The 23,028-nt window shown below is 41.6% G+C and overlaps 1 protein-coding gene across 1 annotated transcript in view; it reads right to left on the bottom strand.

Moving 5' to 3' along the window:
• The window catches only part of LOC137300350 (uncharacterized), a 35,857-nt gene extending 25,391 nt beyond the window's left edge, over positions 1–10,466 (bottom strand). The window contains exons 1-5 of the mRNA XM_067969434.1: positions 10,305–10,466; positions 9,281–9,394; positions 8,491–9,024; positions 4,684–4,866; positions 1,976–3,199 (exon numbers count right to left, since the gene is read on the bottom strand). Of these exons, the coding sequence (XP_067825535.1) occupies positions 1,976–3,199; positions 4,684–4,866; positions 8,491–9,024; positions 9,281–9,394; positions 10,305–10,311 (2,062 nt within the window). The 5' untranslated portion in view covers positions 10,312–10,466. The remainder of the gene's footprint in view (positions 1–1,975; positions 3,200–4,683; positions 4,867–8,490; positions 9,025–9,280; positions 9,395–10,304) is intronic.
• Positions 10,467–23,028: the final 12,562 nt, after the last annotated feature.

Below are 23,028 nucleotides of genomic sequence, written 5' to 3' on the forward strand. Positions count from 1 at the left end.
GGAAGACTTTAAAAACTCAGAAACAAACTGATCCGAAAGTAGATTTTTGGGAGAAGTGAATGTTTGTGCTGATTAAACGGAGGGATATCAGTGCTGGTGAATAGAACACTTTTTTTGATAGCCCGTGTAAAGCATAACACTTTAAGCACAGGTATAGTACAAGCCTTAGTAATGCTCCTTATGTAGGGCCCAATCTCAGAAGAGCACCTTCTTTCATTTTCCCACACCAGTCATCATTATCATCTCTCTGAGCAAGATAGCCAATTCGTGTACTTTTGTGTTGTAGATTCACTGAAAGGCTTGCTTTTCTAAATCCATTTCAGTGAGGTTCTGTGCAACCTGCAAAGAGAGAGAGAGAGAGAGAGATGTTCCTACGCCAGTTTGGTCTGGATTCTATCCCAATTCCCATAGATTAAAGTACAGTGCACTAAACCACTGCACAATCCATTCCCCAGAAACCATCATTTCAGTTTTCAATGCCATCTTGTACAGAGGCAAACACCCACGTGGAAAAAATACGATGAGCGAGAAGCACAGGTCAAACCAGTGAAAAGTACAACATATTTTGACAAATGCAAGTAATTTATTAAGATGTAAAGATGTACAACTAAGACTGATGCAAAAAAGCAAAGTGTTAAATAGCACTACAGATGGAGCAATTGATTTGCTGATATGGAATCATAAAACAGAATCAATTACAATTTATTTCTACTTAATGTTTCAACAAATGTGTTCAATTTGAGTTTAAGCAAATGTTAGTCACATTTTAAAACCATATTTCTACTATTTATTACACATTTAATCAGCAAAGGGAGCATAATCTTCCACTATTAATGTTGCGATAGAGACCTCTCGATTCACAGGCACATCCCCTAATGATCGATGAGTGTGATATACTTCCTCAATTTAGACAATTGCATCTAGATTTGATTGATCATAGTCCTAAAGTGAGTGATGGTCTACATTTGGGAGTAATCATGAATCACTCACTGTGTAATGCTGAAAGGTACTTACCTTGTAATGACTTGTGAAAAGCTGAAGATCTCAGCTAAGCAAATGATTAGGGTGTTCCAAATAACCTCAGCGACCCTGGGCTACAGACAGGAAAAAAAAAATCAGCCAGGGCTCCCACTGTTCATTAATGCCTGATGACCCTCTGCTGAAGAGTGTTAACGTGTGGGTGTGAGAGGACAGGACTGATTTGCCTGTGATGCCACACAGTCGAATAGTTACTAACATTCACTGTCTAGGTTCACAGGCCAACAATGGGAGAGAACATGGAGGGTATTTGGCACATGTGGCATTGTACTCCAGCAAGCATCAATACCTCCAGGAGAGGAGGCAAGAAAATCGCTAGGAATTATTTTTAAAAAGCCAAATGAGAATGAGTTTAAGAATTGAGAGGAGCCATTTGAACTCTTCCAAAGTCATGCTGAAGTTTTGGGTTCGTGTTATGGTGCATATCACATCCAGTCACAATGATTTTTGACATTTTGAAATAATAACTTATTTATGCAATTGTGCAGAAATAAAGAAACAGATTTGAAGGGAAAAAACACAATCTTGCCAATATCAAAAAGGGAGGTGATTCCAAGGTATTTCCCAGCGACGCCTCTGAGGACAGACATTTTAGGGTCCCCCATGGTCACTGTGAAACCTTGAAGAGCCAATGCCTGTAAGTGCAAGATGTTAGATAGGTTGAAAAGTGTAAGAGTGAAGATGAGGCAGATCAAGAGAGGACACCAATCTTGGGTTTTAGATGGAGGGGAGAAGATGGGGAGAAGAGAGAGTGTAAAAAGAAAATAACAGAAGGATACTGAATTTAGCTGTGTTCAAGGGAAGAGGCAGTGGTGCTACCTGGGAGATTCAAGATTACCCATCATATAATTGGACACCAGCACATGGACACAAACTACCACTGAGCTCAGGACAGAGATGGCAATCTCAATCTACTAACTATGTTCTGAAAGGTATTATACTTTGTGTATAATTTTGCGTTTGTGGGTTTGTTTCCATCTTTCTCTGGTACGACGTCCATGATTTTCCACAATTTCATGCAAAAGGTTAACATAACCATATTCATTGCTCCAAAGAAGCTCTTCTTTGGTTGGGGAGCTTGTGTCAACTGTTCTTTCACTGCTTGGTGTGGCTGGTAAGGCAGCATCACATCTTGTGCCTGGAAAAATCACAGCCTCGTAGCCAAGTTGTCCTTTTCTCACCCTTTTGGTTGTTGACAAGTCTCCCCTTATCGATGAAGTAGGGTCACTTTCTCCAGACATGTCTTCACTCTTCAAACTATTCTCGCCAGTCTTCAGTCCTGGTTCTGCTCCTCTGTCACCCGTCATACCTCTCTTGACAAGTGCAATGTTTCCTTGACTTCCTTCTTTCTTTGGGGCTACGCTGTCCTTGCCGTGTGGTGTTTCAGTCAGACTGTTCATTAAGCCGAGACTTGAATGATGTACATTGCGAGCTTCAACTTGGTTTAATTTTTCTGTTGCCAGTGGACCACTCGATACATCATGTCTATCACTCATCACTGACAAATTCTCATCAGAATTCATGTTTTTACAAATGGTGTCAGTCTCACTTGCCATTTTAGACAATGGTATGATCATTCCTACAGGTTTTCCATTTCCACTTCTATCCTGCTTCGCGACATCGGGCCCTCGCTGGTTCTGGAAGGAAGACTTGTCGAATCCTTTTGAACCGCTGACCGTTTTGGAATCCAGAGTCACCGTTGGCTGTTTTTCAAAAAGCGATGGGTCAGAGCTTTCCTGCGATGGTTTTCCGTCAAACTTGTCCATTTCCCGGTTGTTTTGTGCACTCTCGCAATCCCCAGCAAACGATTGACATATCGATGCGTTCGTGGTGTTTAGTATTTCCTGATTATAGCTTGTTAATTTAGCTGGGGCTCTATGAGCAAACTCATTCTCTTGCTGAACCCCTGACATGGTCGCTGATGCAGACTTTGCTGCTGCATCTTGTTTTTTACACGCACCCACACCGGACGTTGCATTCACTGCATCCACCTCAGTATTAGACCTCGAACCACGTTCCTTGGATGGATTTTCATTTGTAGCCTCTTGTTGAGGGTCCTTTTCCTGTTTATTGGTTGCTTTTCTGTCTGGTGTTACCTGCTTCTTGTCTTGTTTCCTTTTAAACAGCAGAAGAACTAATAGCAGGAGCAAGAAGAGCAGCCCTGTGAAGAAACACACATACACGTGATTAATGAGGAAAGTGAAGATGAACCGTTCAGTGTCGACTGGTGCATTTAAAGGCCCTTCATCATCTTGCCAGTCAAAAGGAGCCCTCACTCTAGAAAAGAAAATTGCAAAGAATTATCTGAAAGTAGTTCACACACTGCTCTTACACCCTGTCGTACAGGGGCTTGAAATCAACCCAGGAACAAAAAAGCAGATTTTTCTGTTCCTGCATTTGGTGCCATTAGATTGTCTGGGTGCAATGAGTGCAGGAAAAGCAGGCTGGGTCCCTTACGAGCTGCAAACCTCTCTCCCTCCATGTGCTGTTACCTGCCTGATTTTCCAGTACTCGTGCCCAGCTAATCCAATAGCCCCTGGTGCAGAAGCTGGAAAATTTGACCAAAAGTCTCTTCTCTCTGCCATCTGTGAGCGTCTTAAGTGAATGAGACTGGGGGATTTCAACCCACCTCTTATTGATACAAATGTCACTTTCATTTAGAAATGGGAAATGGAGAATTCTCGCTGGTGTAATAGGATGTGCTTTGAGACTTGGGGGTTAAGATTCATTGATCTGCTTTGCGTTATACCAAGCCTGGATGAACTCAGAGTCAATGCTGGCTACCAAAGGTGGAACAAGTTTTTCTCCCCCAAATTTTTCTCTCTTGCTGAAGGTGCTGAATGAACCATGTCCAGTTTTACGAGTGCCTTGCCCAAGTGAGAATGCTACATGTTCGAGCTTTGAGGGTGAATGTTGACTGAGAACCTGATCCAGTACTTGCCCTTCATCCACATAGTAACACTTTTCAGGAGGGCTCAGTGTGCAGTGGTCAGGAGCAGGAACACTGGCTGATTTCTTTCCCCCTTCCTAGCTCAGAAGCACTGACACCAATTGTAACAATCCTACTGTTGCATTGGCTCAGATTATCTACTGAGGCATAGACTGGAGATTGAATTGGTACATTCTTCACCCCCCCCCCCCCCCAGTATGTATGGCTCAGTACCCCACCAGGTGGTGGTGCATTATCCAAAAAGTCATTAGGAGAACTGTTGCAAAATTATGCTGTTCCCGAAAACCAACATTAATGAAAACTAAATGAGTTTAACAGTTTGATAGGATGGATGTGGAGAAGATGTTTCTGCTTGCAGAGGAAACCAGAACTAGAATAAGATGGTCACTAATTAATCCAATAGGGAATTCAGGAGAAACTTCTTTACCCAGAGAGTGGTGAGAATGTGGAGTAGTTGAGGCGAATAGTGTAGATGCATTTAAGGGGAAGCTGGATAATCACATGAGGGAGAAAGGAATAGAAGGATATCCTGATAGGGTTGGACAAAGTACGGAGGGAGGAGCCTTGTGGAGCATAAACACCGGCATAGACCTGTTGGGCCAAATGGCCTGTTTCTGTACCGTACATTCCATGTAATCCCATGTAAAAATTTTTTAAAAAGCACACATGAACAACAAAAATCAGCTGCAACATACCCAGGAGCCCCAGTGGTGTTGGGTGCAGTATCTGAGGTGCTGGGTGTTGGTCAGGCCAGGTTGTGCTTGTCGTCATTGAGCAGTCAAAATCAGATATGTTCCAGACGGGAATTCCATGCAAGTTGGGTGGATCATGGCAAGTAACAGAATACCCATCCTCCAATACAGATTTATTCACGAGATCTGGAAATATTAATTGTAGAATTATTCAGATAGACCCAGCTCAACATTTTGGAATCAATATAATTCCATACCTAGATTGCTGTCACAGAGAGAGAATTTCTGAACTCAAATTAGGTTCACTGCAGTTTGGTTGGAATGGACCAGAATTTCCTGAAAACTTGCGCCATTTAAAAAAAACGTTTTATTCATTCTCGGGATGTGGGCGCCGCTAGCAAGGCCGGCATTTATTGCCCATCTCTAGTTGTCTTGAGAAGGTGATGATGGACCTTTTTCTTGTACCACTGCAATTGTTGCAGTTTGATATAACTGAGTGGCTTGCTGGGCCATTTCACAGGGCAGTTAAGAGTCAACCACGTTGGTGTGGGACTGGCGTCACGTATAGGTCAGGCCAGGAAAGGGTGGCAGATTTCCTTTCCCAAAAGGACATTAATGAGCCAGTTGGGTTTTTACGACAATCAAACAGCTTCATGGTCACTTTTATGTGCCATCGTTCTAGCGCAGAAGTTCCAGGAAATTATGGTGTAAGTGATTTCCGATAGTTTTGATGCCATGCCAAAATTTCCTGGGCCACCTGTGTCGCTCCTCCAATATCCTCGTCCATAGAGTCAAAAGTACTCTATAATAGCTCCACACCCATTCAAAACAGTGATGGCGAACTTCCTTGATTCGCACTAGTTTTCTTGTTGCTTGTAGGTATGTTGATAAAGAAAGGTTCACATACATCTCCAGTTAAAACAGTTGGAAAATGGTTTAACCATATATATATATATATATATACACACACACATTAAAAAAAGAGAACCCAAACTATTAAATATTATTGTTCCAAAAAATCTGAGCAAGAGGACAAGGAAGGGAAATAGAAGAATGAGCTTGTGTCCATTCATTATGCATAGAATGAAATTCTTTGTACTGATCTTAAAACAGGCTCTGTTATTTGCATATCCTTTGATCTTCTGACTATTACTGTGTATTAATGTGATCTTACTACTGTGTTAACAGATAGCACTACTACCCCATGTTGCAATATAAAGAGACGATAGAAAATTAAACGATTCTAGACTTACTTATTCTTCTTAGCTTTATCTAGCTTTTTTTAAAAAAATACATCCTTCTGAAGCAATCACTTTGCCAGTTTATAATTGTCAAATGTGTTTTGTGCAATTACAGGAGAGAGTGTGCCTAATATTTAATAGTGGGTTAATGTTAACTACCTCTTTCTTGAATGAAATAACCTGTTGATTAAGTTATGTGCTGTCAGTGGGTAACGTGATGCCTTATAGAGAAAGCTAGGCAAATAATTTATTGTTGTGCAGAAATCATTTTCAAAGACTTCAAATTGTTGTTGCCATTTTGTATTTGTGAAGGGATTTAAAATGGACTGCAGAATGTCATGTTTCCTTGGAAAGTTTTATATTTCGGATGTAGTCCATTTAAATATGATTATTTCTACCAAGTGTTTCTAAAAATACTTACAGTATATGCTGTGCATAAAACAAGCTTTTGTGTTAATATCGAGCCAGTTCGTGGATATTATAAAATTAAAACCTGGTGTGATTTTTGTGATAAATACTGAACACACTTCTATTTAATCATAAAGACTTGTTCAGCTGTTTTTAAAAGGTACATGCCAAAAACAGATGTATTGGCCCAGATTTTGCTATCAAAATAACGGTGATGCTGATGGCGTTTGTCGTTATTTATGCGCAAATTATGCAGCAACTTCAGGGAAGGGACAGATGTGGGTTAAAGGCAGATATCCAAAGGTTGCTGTCCGAGTTGTGCTGCTCTGCCGTTACCTTCACAAAAACGACATCTCGCTATCTGCCTCACCACTGAAATGCATTGAACGGTGTGACGTTGCTGTATTTGCACGGTAGATATGTACTAAACTCGCTAGAGAAAGTTAAGTCTTGTCCATTCCAGTCTAAGTAACCTTTTGATGACATAAAAAGTGTTAAATACTGCCAATCAATCTCCCTGGCACTGAAAATTAACGATTACTAGTGTGGAATCTCATTTCTTCAAGTTTTAATTGTTGCAGATTTTAAAAATGTTAAATTTTAAATTTAAACTTTTTAAAAAACTTTTCTTTTGTCTCTCTTAATGCAATCTTTCTTTCCTCACTTTATTTCTCTTTCTGTATCCGATTTGCTATTGAATTCGCCTTCTCTAATTTACATTTCCTCCCCAGTCCTTGCACTGCTAACTTCACAATCCTTCAATCTGATCGGTTAAGGAGATACCCAGTTGCTTGCCCTGTTCACTCAGGTCCCAGATGCCCTGTTTCCCTCTCTGCCACGTTATCAGCTCGCACTTTCAGCAACTTGCTACGTAAAAAAATATTAAAAACCTAAACATGCAAGGGCAAGTCTAAGTAACGGCAGACGCCATCAGATGCCCCAAGGCAAATTATGGCCCATTAATTTTCAAAAAACCAATAGGATTCCCCACAGATCATAAATCAGGTGAAACTCTTGCAATTGCACAGACAAATGTCTGAAGTTTGTTGAGCAAGAACAACTGAGCAAAATCAACATATGTATGGGAGGGAGAGCGCAACATTAGATAAGAACCATTAAAAATAATTAAAACTGGGATTAGATCAGACCAAAACTAAAAATATTTTAATTTGTTTGTAAATTATTCGATTTTGCTTTTGACTGAATTAGTTGTGTGAAATAATTCCCTTTGGTGCAGTGATATCCATTGGCTGCAATGCTTTTGATTCACCACGACCCTCGCTGGGGAGTTCTCTAATCACCTTAGCAGGAACTTTTGGCGTAAATTCGCCACTGGAGGATTGCGGCTCACAAAAGGTCTAACTTATGGCGTTAGTCGCCAATATCGCCGTTGCAGGAAATGCCCGGCCGCTAGCTCCATTACAGAAGGTGATTTCAATAAAGGAAATTGTATCTGTAGATTTTCTATAATAAAGGAGGAAGCACGCTAGCAATCTGTTGGAGGGGGGGCTTCTGTACCCAGCAGCATTGCATAACCAAGACAAATAAAGTATCCTCAGTTGTACATTTTTAAAAATCGCTAATCCTGCCCTTGGTGCAAGGACCAAGCAAGTTTGAAAAAATACCAGGAAAAGTTGACGGGGTCAATCGAGCAGCAATGATTAGGTGACATCAAGCGTGGGTTTGAAAAGCCTGTTGAGTAGGAGACAGAGAATCGAGCCTTGATTTAATCACAATGATGATTCAGGGAGGAGGAATCCATATTAGGAGCTTAGGAGGACCAGGAGAGAAAAGTTCTAATAAAGATTTGATAACCTATTGATCATTAAGCCAATCGCCTAATGGTACATTATTATTCGTTCAGCCAGAGAAATCACAAGTCATTTTCATAATATCAAATTAAGTACCAAAAAAATTCCCAATTCCAACTGGTCTCAAGCTGAGATGAATACATTTCTGGACTCTAGAGGAATCAAGGGATATGGGGATGGGGTGGGAAAGTGGAGTTGAAGTTGAAGATCAGCCTTGATCTGATTCAATGGCGGAGCAGGCTCGAGGGGCCGAATGGCCTACTCCTGCTCCTATTTCTTATGTTCTTATGGTTAGAAAGTTCATCTAGCCAGCAAGAGTCAGTAAAACATAGTCAATTAAAACAAGTCACCTCTCAAAAAGGATGCCAAATCTGCGAGTTCACAGGAGCAGTTCCAAGGATTGGTTTGAAGGCTGATCTTCCTGGGCTGAAGTCCTTCAAAAGCCTCTGTACTCAGGAAAGCCAGTTCATTGTCGGAAAGATTGAGGACAGACAGCTTCAAATTTCCCTTGAAACTCTGGCCGGCTATTGTGCTAATCCTATTTCGAGAAAGATCAAGTTCAACCAGATTGGAGAAGCGGGATAGAGTGTCCACTTCAATTGCTTGAATTCTGTTTCTGGCTAAGGAAAGGCTAACCAGACTTGCGGGGTTGAAAAACCAGGAAGCATTGATTGTGGAAAGTCTACTGACGTCTAGGTTCAGGACAGCCAGGCTGAGGAAAGAATTGAAAGCTCCTCGTTCAATGCTTGTAATATTACTGTTGGACATTGTTAGATTGGTAACAGAGATCAGACTTGAACTGTTGAATACTGTGCTGTTGATGGCCCCAATCCCATTCACCACTTTGAAAATAAGGAATTTTAATTTGGGGGGATATAATGAAGCTGAAAGACACAAGATTTCAAAAGTAACTTAACTTTTAGTTGGTGCGCAAAAGAAGCTAATATGTATGGTATGTACATTGTTATTTAAATTAGCCAAAAATTTTCTAAAAGAGGAATTTGCATTTATTCATAAACCAATGAATTTTGTAAAATAGAATTAATAAATTTTGAAAAATGAAGTTTATTTGATACTCAAATGATTATGGTTACTGTACAATCTGCAGAAAGTAATTTTATTTGCCTTAATTGTACTTACCATCTGGTATAACAGTGCAGAAAAATGCATTGTTTATTACTTTTGTGCATGGGTCACTGGCCTCACCACATGAAGAATACAGTAAGCTCCAAATATAAAGCACTAACCATAACACTGTAAAAAAACAAACACACAAGTCAATCACACAAATAGTCACAGGCAGCACAGAGAGACAAGTTTCATGGCCACAGTTGGTACCAATTGAGGAATCTCAGAGACACTATAAAGATGATAGGAGGGTGTGTGTTTTGTGCTTGAGTGTGGAGGGGAGGGTCAGTTATTTCCTTGTTTTTCTCCCATTTCTCCTGCTCAGAATCTCCCTTCACAAAACATTACATAGAATCCACAGCACATAATATAGGCCATTCGGCCCATTGATTCTATGCCGGTGTTTATATTGCAAACGAGCGTCCTCCCACTCTAAATATCACTTCTCACCCTGCCGCCACATGTGAGTTATGGGGCCAGGGTGAGAATGCCTGCAATGAGTCTAGTGTAATCTGGTCATTTATGAATGCGAACACCTCAGAGAGTTGGTTGGTGTACCAGTGCACTGCGGTACAAACTGGGGGAGGGGGGGGGGAGGTCATGCCCAGGATTTTCTGCACAGCAAATTCCAGATCCTGGGCATCTGGGCACATGCTGACCAGAAGCAAGGGTTTCCCCACGGGGCAGAGAGAAAATTGCAGAGCAAGTCTTCTAGCTCCACATTCACACATCTGCTGGTTCTTGATTACAGAACAGTACTGGGAGCCGGCCGCTCGCTTTCATGGTCAGGGTTGGGTGTGCTGTATGGAACTCTAAATCAGGGTTAAAAAATTTCTAGCAAGTGTTTAGGAAGATGTAAAGAATGCCCTAAAGGCAATGGGAAAAATAAATGAGATCAAATTGACTCCCAGAAACTTTGAAACCTTCACATCAAAAGTGATTTGAAGTCCAAGTATAATTTAGAAAAATCCTTTGTAATATAAACATTTGATACATTAAGATTTAATTCATAAAATCGGATTGTGGGTTTACTTACAATTCATGTTTCCTGTGCCTTATGCTGCCTGCGAAACGTGAAACATCTGGAGGAAGCTGGGTTCTGCTATTTCACAGCTGGCACATGAAGATGACATCTGAGGTTTTGAGACTCTCTGCAGACTCTGAAGGACAGGGTAGTCCAACTTGTGATTTCTACTCTTAGAAGACATGTTTCAACACGTGTGTGTTTATATCTGACCTCTGTATCCATGGATATTGGACTTTACTTTGTTCCTCTGCATGAGCAGCAGTGTGTGTACTTGTATCTACAAGGGGACATGGGACCTGAATTATTTCCCTGGGTAAGCCCACACACTGAGATAACGCATCTGCGTTACCGATTGATGGGAAAGATTATCATGCCTTGGTATACTTTTAAAGGAGCTGGTCCTATATCTTTATGTAAGGCTTTGGTTGGTGAATCAAACCGCTGCTGTAGTCTCTCAGAGATGGTCTGGTCTTGCATCTCATCAACTTGCAAATACCTATCAAATTGGAAGAAAAATGCACAGTTCAACAAAAAAAAAAAAAGGAAATTAAAAATCACTACAGTCTGGACATAAAATTGCAATTGCAGCTGAGCAATCAGAATTTACTGCCACAATGAGACTGACTGCATAAGCACAACGGACAGTGGTGGGGCGGGAAGATATGGCCAAAGTGTAGAGAGCTGAGTCTGATCCATGCTAATTGAATGAATTACAAGATTGACAGGCTGACCTCAACCTCCACTACACATCCAGGCTTGGGAATATTATGTTCCATTAAATTATATCAAAGTGTAATATTATTGTTAGATTATAGTGGCTACTTGAGTGAACAAAAGGGGTTAAATAAAAGTCATCGCAAAATAACTCAGCAACCAGAGACATGTACTGTTCTGACATACAAACTAATAGTTCCAGAAGTCAATAATTCTCAGCTAAATATGTACTTCCTGGCATCTAACCTAATTCCTTGCGTACAAAACTTATACTCACGTTCCCTGGTCCACCTTAACCTATCTAACTCAAATATCATGATCTACATGGATCAACTCTAATCCTTTTGTTATTTTAAAGACCTCAACTAAATCTACTCAAAGTCTACACTTTTCTAGAGTAAAAACACTGAGTTCTCTAAGCCTATTGTGTTGACCAAGGGTCTTTAAACTAGGCACCTCTAGTGGCTGTTCTGAGCCTTTTCCAGGGCCTCTGTATCACCCACCATGTGAGGGGCCTAAAACTTCACACAGTATTCAAGATAAGGCCTGACCAAGGCCTATACAAAGACAATGGTCCTGGCAACATAGCCTAGTACTCCCGGCACTGATTTTAAGGTTATATCCCCTTGTCCTAGACTCCCTCACCAGCAGTCCTGAGGCTATTAGGATTTTGAAAGGAATTGATAGGGTAGATAGAGAGAAAAACTTTTTCCACTGATGGAGTCCAGGACAAGAGGACGTAACCTTAAAATCAGAGCCAGACCATTCAGGAGAGAAGTTAGGAAACACTTCTACACACAAAGGTTGGTAGAAGTGTGGAACTCTCCCCCACAAAAAGCAGATGTTTGCTCAATTAATAATTTTAAATCGTAGAGATAGATTTTTGCTCGCCGAGGGTATTAAGGGATATGGAGCCAAGGCAGGTGGATGGAGTTAGGATACAGATTAGCCGTGATCTCGTTGAATGGCAGAACAGGCTGGAGGGGCTGAATGGCCTACTCCTGTTCCTGTGTACTCTATTTACTTTTGCAGTAGTCTCGCAGCACTGGTCAGGGTCCTTCAGGGATTCACGTACTATAACACGCATGCCTGTCTCTCGCTCATCATCCTTGAGCATGTAACGGCTTGGCATTGGTTCTACCCATGTGTATAACACTACATTTATCAATATTAAATGATATCTGCCAGATGTGGGCCCATTTCCCCATCATATCTTGTAACCTATTGTCATCTAAAGTTCTTAAAGATTTGTGTGGGTATATAATTCATGAACTTGCAGGCAGTTCCACCAATGCCTTCACCCAGATCATGGATAAAGAGCAACAAATGTAACACCAGTCCCTGTGAGACTCCACTGGTGACTGGTCTCCATACAGACCCACGACAATTAATAACAACCTTCTGCCTACGAGAATTTAGCAACTTCCTCAAAAAATTCAACCATGTTAGTGGGGCATGACTTTCTTTTCCTTTTAAGAGTCTCTAATAACCCCTACTCTGTTAAGGTGGTCACACAATGTATCTCCAATAATCCCTTCCAGCAACTTGCCTATAACTGAAATCATGCTAATGGGCCGAAAATTGCCAGTTCTGACTTATTGCCCTTTTTAAATATTGGCAACACGTGAGCCTTTCTCTGGTCCAGGGGAATAATCCCAGACCCAGCGAGCTGTTAAATATGCGAGCAAGGGACTCACAGAGCACAGACCCCATTCTTTGAGCACCCTTGGGTGAATGCCATCGAGACCAGCTGCCCAGAGTTGAGATCTCTTATTCTAGCCAAGATCATATCGGCATCCACTTTGACACTTGCAACTTTAACATCAGCCCTATTTTGACTCATTGGTAACCGTGCATCACCTTCTGTGGTGAAGATACAAAGCAGCCATTTAAAAGCTCTGGCTAGATCCTGGCATTCCGCTCATATCTGCCCTGGGGAATCCAATGCACTCCTCAATGGCCCTCTGACTCCTAATGTACCTGAAAAAGACCTTGCTACCACTGCTATCCACTATCTTCTTTTCCAATGTCCTTTGATAGCCGCATTCGCCACCTTTATCTGAGTTTGATATCTATCCCTATTCTCCGGAGAACAATTTTCTTTAAGCCTGTAAAAATATTTCAGGTTTAATATTGGCGTAACCAATTTGGCTTTGTTTTACCATGTCCCCTTCTTTTAACTCTGAGGACATATGTGGATTCCGTTTGGATGGTTTTGAAACACTCAATTTTTCTTCCTTCTAAGACATTTTTCCATGATTCAGTAAACCTTCTGCCACTGGTTCCTAGACAGCAGCAACAAAGCATCAGCTTGGCTCAATGGTAATACTGTCAACTCTGAGTCAGAGGGTCACCCCTGGATAAAGTGTAAAAATAAATATATTCAGAATTGATATCATACTCTGGATATTAACTGTGCAGGGCCACTTGAGTGGATGCACAAATCATTAATCTGCTGCTGGCCCCTCAGTGCTCACCTCCCGTTGCCTCCCATGGGTCATTTGGTCTACACACCATGCTGTTGTCTCTCAAAGTTCCCATGGCGACCTGTGCTCGTGACTTCAACAAAACCTTCTCAAACATTTTGAAGAACTTGTTTGAACTGGAAATTTCTCAGTCCCCTGTTGAGCTGGGAGTCCCACTGGCTACAGTGGGAGTGTGTTTGTGATAATAAAGGGGGCCATTTCGTCTCATACGGTGTTAAAAATCAGAAAATTATTTATATAAACCTTTAGAATGCATTAATCCTTTGTTGAAATAACAGAAAATGCTGGTGAAATACAGTCAACATATGGAAGAGGAGACTGGTTAGCATTTTCGGTGGGATCCTTTAATAGCACATAGCCCCATCAAACACATCATCCCAAACATTTACCAGTCCTCATTTTAAAATGCTGATGGAACTGAGTGCATTTGCATTTCCTGCTTTTCTTTCAGATATTCCCCATTCACAGTTTTCCATCATCATCAGTGTCAGTGCCAACAAGTGTAAACATTTATCCACTTTTTTGCATCTGCGTTAAGTATTCCTAAGTGAGGTTACCATGGGTCAGGTGCAGTGTCTATCTTACCCCATGCAAGGTTAACTACCTCATGCTCCACCTCCAAACCTACCACCACCATCGCAATTTATTTTATTTTACAAACCACCACCCACCCTCAAGTGAGATTACTAAATTAGAACCACTTAGCGTTGGATTATGGGTATGTCTGAGCCATGGATCAAAAGTCATCTGAGACAGATTTGAGTGTCCCAAGTTTCATTTCACAAACAGGCTGAGTGAGGCCTTTAAACAGAGTGAAACAAATACTGAAGTGCAGAAGCAGCAATACCATGAACTGAGGTGAGCAAGGAGCCTAGAAAATAGGTCTAACTGAATTTGAACATGAGCTCCAATACCTGTCTGTTGCTCTGAGCTGGATGCCACGGTATATGTGACAGCATTGTTAAGTTACCACCGAGTTAAAGTCCCTCCTTTTAAACCTGTGCAACTGGTACATGCGATCCAGTAAACCAGCAACTGATCAAATTGAAGTTTTTAATTCAGTTCTGAATCTTAACCCTGTCTCTCTCTCTCTACAGAGGAGAGACACGTGATAATATACAGCATAGAAGGGATAAATCCAGAACGTGACTTCATTAACTGACAGTGGGACAAAGGTTCAAACTAGCAAAGAGCAAATTTAGGACTGATGTCAGGGAGAACATCACACATGGAGTGATCATGGAATAGCATCCACTTAGGGTGGGAGGGCCAAAAACTAAGATAGTTGAATGCTGTGAGTGGGGGGAGGGAGGGATTGAAGGCTCTTCAGAATGGAAGCATTGAGGTGGGTGAATAGCCTGACTCATTCATGTCTATCTTGTATTACGAGAGGGCAGGGGCAGGTAACTTTCATACAAGTCTGCTCAAATACTTTTCTGAAACATGCATCTAGATAATGAGAAGGAGCAGCTCAGAGTGACACTCTGATTTCCCTTCTGTCTGGGGTGGGCTGCGGAGGGCCCGACCTCAGCTCAGAGCTGCCACACAGCATCATCTCTTAATCCTAGGTCGGAAAATCCATATGTACTTACCCATTTCTTTGGTGATGAGAAGGTGAAACTTATTGCAGCAGCAGAGTGAAGAGTCACAACGTGGTCAAGATAAGACTGAGCAGAGGAGGTCAGTTTTCGTAAACCACAAATATTTCAGTAAATTCTTCATACACGATAATAAAAATAACTCCAGGTTTTATTTTTGAAAGACCAGTTTGTTCAAAAACGTGCAATCCCTTGTGGAATTTCTTCAACCTAAATAAGCAGGGTCAGCGGAGATCTGGGAGAGCCCAAGAACTTTAGGGGCTGTCCAGGTGCAATGGCGAAGGGGTAATTGAGCTATTGTCTGAGGAGTTATGGTCTAGTCTTCTGCCTGCTGTCAAACTGGTTACTCATTGTATGTCTGCACTACAATTTTCATTCACTGCACTGTTGGCATTCAGTGATTGTAAGCATTACTGAAAATCCAAAAAAATCCCTCAAAAGTTCACAGAGTCAATAATCTGATAAGAGGGTGCAAGTAAGTGCATGGACAGGGAATGAACCTTGAATGGTTTCTAGCTGTCATCAAACTTAAAAGATTATGTTACAGCCTTGATTTCGCTCCAGGAGATCCATTATTTTTCTCATTATGCTATAAAACTTTATGTGCAATTTTATTCCATTTTTCTGCTAATTGAGCAAGTCTCTATTTATGAAGGTATTAAAGACGGCCAGATTTTTTGGCTGCAGTAGATTTTGTACTTATTGTACCCATTTGTCCATCGGGTAACATCTTACAGTTAGCCAACCAAGTCTTAAATTGGCACCTGATGTTCACGGCGAAGGATTAGTGACTGTGAGACAAATAGATATATATTTATTGAAAAATTTGCAGATGAGGAAATTGTATGCTCAGTATATCTTGTACTCCTAAGGGTATAAAAGTAAACATATGAATGCTAGAAAACTGAAATAGAAAATACACAGCATTTGAAAGAGAAAGATAACATTAATATTTCTCATTAACCCATGATCAGAAATGAAGGTTATAAACCAAAAACAATAGAATACAGGTTAGAGAAGGTAGAGTGTTGGAACCTTCCTCTGGTCAGACAGTGCATTGAATGCAGCGTCCAGTTTTGGTGGTCAAGAAGCAAGAGCATCAGTCAAGCACTGGAAGCAGTGCAGAAAAGAGCCACAAGGCTGACCCCTAGTGATAGAGCGCTGAATTATGAGGAAAGACTGGGGTGAGCTCGGCTTTTCAGCCTAGAATGAAGGTGTCCAAGAGGTCATCGCATAGGAGGTATACAAGGTCGTGAAGGAGTATGAAAAGGTTGGCCCTGAATATCACTTGAAATTAAACTGCGGGAATAGAACTACGGGACGTGGGTTCAAACTAGTAAAATGTAATTTTAGAACTGACATCAGGAAATTCTTCCCACAAAGAGTGATCAGTGTGTGAAACAGACATCCAGACACAGTAATAGAGGCAAGAAAAACTTTACATCATTTAAGAAGCAATTGTTGGAACATTAGGATCGCTCGGGATGGATGAATTAAGATGGGCCGAATGTTATGGAACGTCATAATTTCTTGCTTTTTCAGAAGCTGATTGACCGTCATTTTCTGTTTTTGGTTCACATAATTTCAGGGATTGTTTTAATTCTAGGGTGGTCCATATGCACACCAGCAGTGGAACGAGTACATTCCATGTCATCAAGTTGTGCTGATCTCACTGGTAGATTAACAATTATGATGGCACTATCGCAAGTTATTTTAAGAAAATATAAAATTATAATTAATTACTGGGTAGTTCTATAGCAAATATATATATGCCAAAATAATTTGTTTCTGTAATACTCAAGTGGGATCAACAGACCCATGACTTAGGAGCACTATAATACAGGAAGAATATATGTCTCCCGATATCCCATGACTGCCTATGTCTGCAGTGCTCAGGAGTTAATCAGTCCAACATAGTTTACTACTTGCTGTCGTGTCTCCTCAATGAACATACTTAAAGATTTACCCATGCAACATTTCAAGAATAAACTTAGTATATGCAGGATTTGAGCGGTGGCTCCAACCCAGAGATCTAAAGACCAGTGAGCTTAACATTAGTAATAGGAAAGATACTAGAATCTTTACTAAAAGATCAGATAAGCAAACATTTATAATATAATTAAATGTAATAATAAAGTCAGTATAGATTTCTAAAACGAAGGTCATGTCTAACCAACCTTATTGAATTCTTTGAAGCAGTAATAGAAAGCGAAGACAAGGAAAATGCAGAAGATGTAATATATCAAATACCTTCTGGAAGGCCATGTAAGGTGCACCATAAGAGACTTATGACAAAGATCAGGGCACGTGGAGTCAGGGCCAGATAGCAGAATGGATTGAAAGACAGCTACAATACGGAAAAGAGAAGGTAGAAGTTAAGGGAAGTTTCTCGGACTGGCAAAAAGTGGGAAGCGGATCCAAGCTGGGACCACTATTGTTCACCATATACAGAAATGATTTGGACTCAGAAATTGAAGGTGCGATGTCCAAATTTGCTGAGGATACCATATTTTGAGGTATAGCTAATAATGTAGAGGACTGCACCAAAACACAGGAAGACAAGCAGGCTTATGTGAGGTGGTTCATTTTGGTAGGAGGAATAAGGGGACCACTTATTCCTTGTAAGGTAAGAAACTAAATGGAGTACAGGAGCAAAGAGATGAGAATATAAATACATAAACCACTAAAAGTAGCAACACATGATGATAAGGTCAAAGAGTGCAAAGTCCTGGGCTTAATTTCTAGAGGGATGGAATAAAATAGCAGGGAGGCAACATTAAATTTATATCGAACCTTGGCGGGACCACATGGAGCACTGTGTGCAGTCCTGGGGGGAGAGTTTCTGCCTTGGACACAATCAGGAAATCACACCCAGTATGTGCTTGAAACTGCACTGGTTAGGTAACAGTTCAAGTTTCTGATAAAATATATTTGCATAACCACAAACTTAAAATCTTCAATGAACCAGCACAATATCAGGCAGTGTAATAGAATGTAATTGTTTGGGTTTTTTCCTCTTTCCAATATAAAGTATTCCTTGATGTATTTAAGAGTGGTAACTTGGTGCAGTTTTATTAATACAGCTAAAAATGGGTTTATTAAAAATGCTTATTTTTGATAAGTGTCTAGTCCTTTTCCTGTGATTAACCTGATTTAAAATAATTGAAAATGGTTTTAAAAAATTAAACTGAAGCATTTAATAGCTTCATTGGTGTACACTAGCCAGTTTCTTAGTAAATTAAATATTTTTTGATACAATAAACTTTAAAAACGTGCCTACTAGTGCCTGTGCGCCTAAGAAAATGAGCACAATTTGAAGAGCCTTCCTGAACACAAGTCAGGAGTGTGATGGAATACTCTCCACTTGCCTGGATGAGTGCAGCTGCAACAACACTCAAGAAGCTCGACACCATCCAAGATAAAGCAGCCCGCTTGATTGGCACCCCATCCACCACCCTAAACATTCACTCCCTTCACCACCGGCGCACTGTGGCTGCAGTGTGCACCATCCACAGGATGCACTGCAGCAACTCGCCAAGGCTTCTTCGACAGCACCTCCCAAACCCGCGACCTCTACCACCTAGAAGGACAAGGGCAGCAGGCGCATGGGAACAACACCACCTGCACGTTCCCCTCCAAGTCACACACCATCCCGACTTGGAAATATATCGCCGTTCCTTCATTGTCGCTGGGTCAAAATCCTGGAACTCCCTTCCTAACAGCACTGTGGGAGAACCGTCACCACACGGACTGCAGCGGTTCAAGAAGGCGGCTCACTACCACCTTCTCAAGGGCAATTAGGGATGGGCAATAAATGCCGGCCTTGCCAGCGACGCCCACATCCCGTGAACGAATAAAAAAAAAGAACCAGCCCAATCGGCAGAAACTCGCAATTGAGCCATGGGGGTGTGGCCAGTTTTGTGGGCGGGGCTTGATACGAATCTTACACCAGCGTTAAACTAGTGTTGAAGATCACAGAAAACCCAAATGCAAGTGGTTTTTGACGTAACTCACTTACGTTCAAAATTTCCCAATCTTTTGTGTTGGTTTGGCTGATTTCACCCACATTGCGCTGATATTACTGGCAAAAACTCGATCCCCGGGTAAAAGGATGTTGAAGCACCGGAGAAAATGCAGAAAAGATTTATAAGGATGTTACCAAAATTGAGAGGATGCAACTGTCAGGAAAGACTGAGCAGACTGGGGCTCTTTTCTCTAGAAAAAAAAGAGGAGACCTGATAGAGCTCTCTAAGGGGTTCGATAGGGTGGATGTGCAGAAATTGTTTCCACTTGTGGGCGAGTCCAGAACAATGGGGTATAAATATAAGATAGCCACCAACAGATCAAATAGAGAATTTAGGAGGAATTTCTTTACACAGAGAGTGATGAAAATGTGGAACTCACTGCCATCTGAAATGGCTGCAGCAAATAGCATTGATGCAATTAAGGGGAGGCTTGATGCATACGAGGGAGAAGGAAAGAGAGGGTTACGGGGGCAGGGTGGGAAGAGGTAATTAGAGTGGGACGAGGCTCGCGTGGAGTATAAGCACCAGTATGGACCAGTTGGGCTGAAAGGCCTTTTCTGTGCTGTAAATTTTATGTAATGTAATTCGAAGGAAAAGTGTCAAATTTTCAAATGAGTTTCAAAAATAAATGATTAAGGCAACAGATTTCCTGCTAATATATATTTGACATATTAAAACCTCACACATCATGAATGGGTTATGGTTCCCTCACAAAATGCTATTTTTATAATGTATCCCTCATTGAATCACAACACTGCGACTTCCAAAACTAGTGCTATAGAAAGGACGCGGAAAGTATGCTCTCCGCATATTAGTGGGGCTACAGCGACCTCAGTTGGCAAATATTGGGATAGCAATGACTTTCAGCATTGAAACACGATTTAGTTTTGTATTTAGGGTATCACAATTTAAACAAGTGGGAATCATAACAATATCTGGAGTTGAGTGCACCATGGGAGGGAAGACTCTTCAGGGAGGAGAGGTCAAGCGAATAACTAATCCCTTTCACAGGTGTAATGTCAGCTCTATTTCTGAACAATGCTTCACAATACATACACAACTAAAAGAAAACATCGTGACTGAGGACTGATTCTATCCATTTATGTGATAACACAGCACATGGGTGCTCTTGTTACATTCCAGCTACTCAACTCCAGCAGCTGCCTTAGCACTTGATGTTCCTCAGGTACCTGCTGATTATACCAATAGGGACGAACAACAATCGGACTCAACCCAAACTGTTCTTGTGCACTTTCTAGTGGCTGCTTACAGAGTAACATTTGCAGAGGCCCAAGGTCAAATTTACACTTCATCCTTACCTGGAATGGAGGGAGGGGGGTTTAAAAATAATCTGAAATGGAGAAATTAAGTATTGTTTGTATAGTATTTTTGAAACTAATTGAACTGTATTTATACAAGTCAACTAAGTAAACTATTTTAAAATATTTTTTTTTACATAAACTGCTTAAAGGGGTTGTATTGTTGCATTGAAGAATCGCTGTGCATCCAGGAATTGGGTCCTCAGAAAATTCAGCTACAACTCCACTTTGTCGATCACGATGGTGAGTTCACACTCAAGATAAAGAGGAAGACGACTATTCATCCCATCTTAGTTCATCTACTCAGGAAGACCCCAGGAAGTTCGTCACACAAACACTTCTGGTTCATGTATGTCTCTGAATCTGTATCCATCTCAGTCTTTGACTACCTACCGCTCTAAGATTAGTCTCATCTGGGAGTCTAATTGCCTTCCCCATCCACCTACCTAGTTTTAATGATTCACAACAGCTCAATGTTCCTTGCAAGACTCATTGTTTGTTTTGTTTCTGCTTTGTTTAGGTGCAACCGTCTCTCCTGTACCTGTCATACAAACATACAAAATTGATGGGCAGAAAAAGGCCAGCTGGTCCATCAAGCCTGGCCAACACACCATGATCCTGACTAAACACTTCCCACCAGCCCCCCTCCTTCCCCTGCAGCCATGTAATCTCCTGGGGAGAGGCAGAAAAACACAAAACCCTGTCCTTTTTGTCTTGAAGATATTCTCAGATACTTATTATTTTCACATTAGATCCCACACAAACTTTTCCAACAATTTCCTTTTATAAGGAAATGTAAAAAGTGGTTGGGGCAGATGTAGCCAGTGGCACTATTGTGCCATTCAATCAACTGTACTGCACTCAGCAAAATCATCATGCAAGATACTTCAATGCACAATACATCCCCACAACAATGAGAACACTTCTCCACATTCAATTCAAAAGCACCCAATTGCTGATGAAAGCAATTTTCAGTTGCTATGCAAATGAATTAGTCCTGTAGTCTGACCTAGAATTCAAACATTGTTAATCATCTGTTCAGAAAATATTTCGAAATGTACCATCGGATTAGCCATTGATCATACAATGCCTAGGACATTTTTTTTTATACAATTTTTTTAATACAAAACATTCCGCCCTTTGCAGGTCACACTATTGGAGTGCAGCTGGTTTAAGTAATTTTGCAGCAAAAGCACCACCATATTTTGAATCCATCGGGAACAGCATAATGGAGATGTTGGAATTTGTAGATAGAAAAAATCTGGCAGACAGCCCAAGTCACACTGGGAATTGTAGGAGTCTCTTGGTTTGAGGGAACCTGGAATCTTACTTACAGCACTGCAGGAGGCCATTTGGCCTATCGTGCCTGTGCTGGCTCTTTAAAAGAGCTATCCAATTAGTCTCACTCCCCTGCTCATTCCCCATAGTCCTGCGATTTGCAGCCCTTCAAATGTTTATCCAGTTTTTTTTTTTATTCGTTCATGGGATGTGGCCGTCGCTGGCGAGGCCAGCATTTATTGGCCATCCCTAATTGCCCTCGGGAAGGTGAAGGTTCTCCCACAGTGCTGTTAGGAAGGGAGTTCCAGGATTTTGACCCAGTGACGATGAAGGAACGGCGATATATTTCCAAGTCGGGATGGTGTGTGACTTGGAGGGGAACGTGCAGGTGGTGTTGTTCCCATGTACCTGCTGCTCTTGTCCTTCTAGGTGGTAGAGGTCGCGGGTTTGGGAGGTGCTGTCGAAGAAGCCTTGGTGAGTTGCTGCAGTGCATCCTATGGATGGTACACACTGCAGCCACTGTGCGCCGGTGGTGAGGGGAATTAATGTTTAGGGTGGTGGATGGGGTGCCAATGAAGTGGGCTGCTTTATCCTGGATGGTGTCGAGCTTCTTGAGTGTTGTTGGAGCTGCACTCATCCAGGCAAGTGGAGAGTATTCCATCACACTCCTGACTTGTGCCATGTAGATGGTAGAAAGGCTTTGGGGAGTCAGGAGGTGAGTCATTCACCGCAGAATACCCAGCCTCTGACCTGCTCTTGTAGCCACAGTATTTATATGACTGGTCTAGTTAAGTTTCTGGTCAATGGTGACCCCCAGGATGTTGATGGTGGGGGATTCGGCGATGGTAATGCCGTTGAATGTCAAGGGGAGGTGGTTATACTCTCTCTTGTTGGAGATGGTCATTGCCTGGCACTTTTCTGGCGCGAATGTTACTTGCCACTTATGAGCCCAAGCCTGGATGTTGTTTAGGTCTTGCTGCATGCGGGCTCGGACTGCTTCATTATCTAAGGGGTTGCAAATGGAACTGAACACTGTGCAATCATCAGCGAACATCCCCATTTCTGACCTTATGATGGAGGGAAGGTCATTGATGAAGCAGCTGAAGATGGTTGGGCCTAGGACACTGCCTTGAGGAACTCCATCAGCAATGTCCTGGGGCTGAGATGATTGGCCTTCAACAACCACTACCATCTTCCTTTGTGCTAGGTATGACTCCAGCCACTGGAGAGTTTTCCCCCTGATTCCCATTGACTTCAATTTTACTAGGGCTCCTTGGTGCCACACTCGGTCAAATGCTGCCTTGATGTCAAGG

The sequence above is a fragment of the Heptranchias perlo genome, chromosome 31 (assembly GCF_035084215.1).
Source record: "Heptranchias perlo isolate sHepPer1 chromosome 31, sHepPer1.hap1, whole genome shotgun sequence".
NCBI classification, from domain to species: Eukaryota; Metazoa; Chordata; class Chondrichthyes; order Hexanchiformes; family Hexanchidae; genus Heptranchias; species Heptranchias perlo.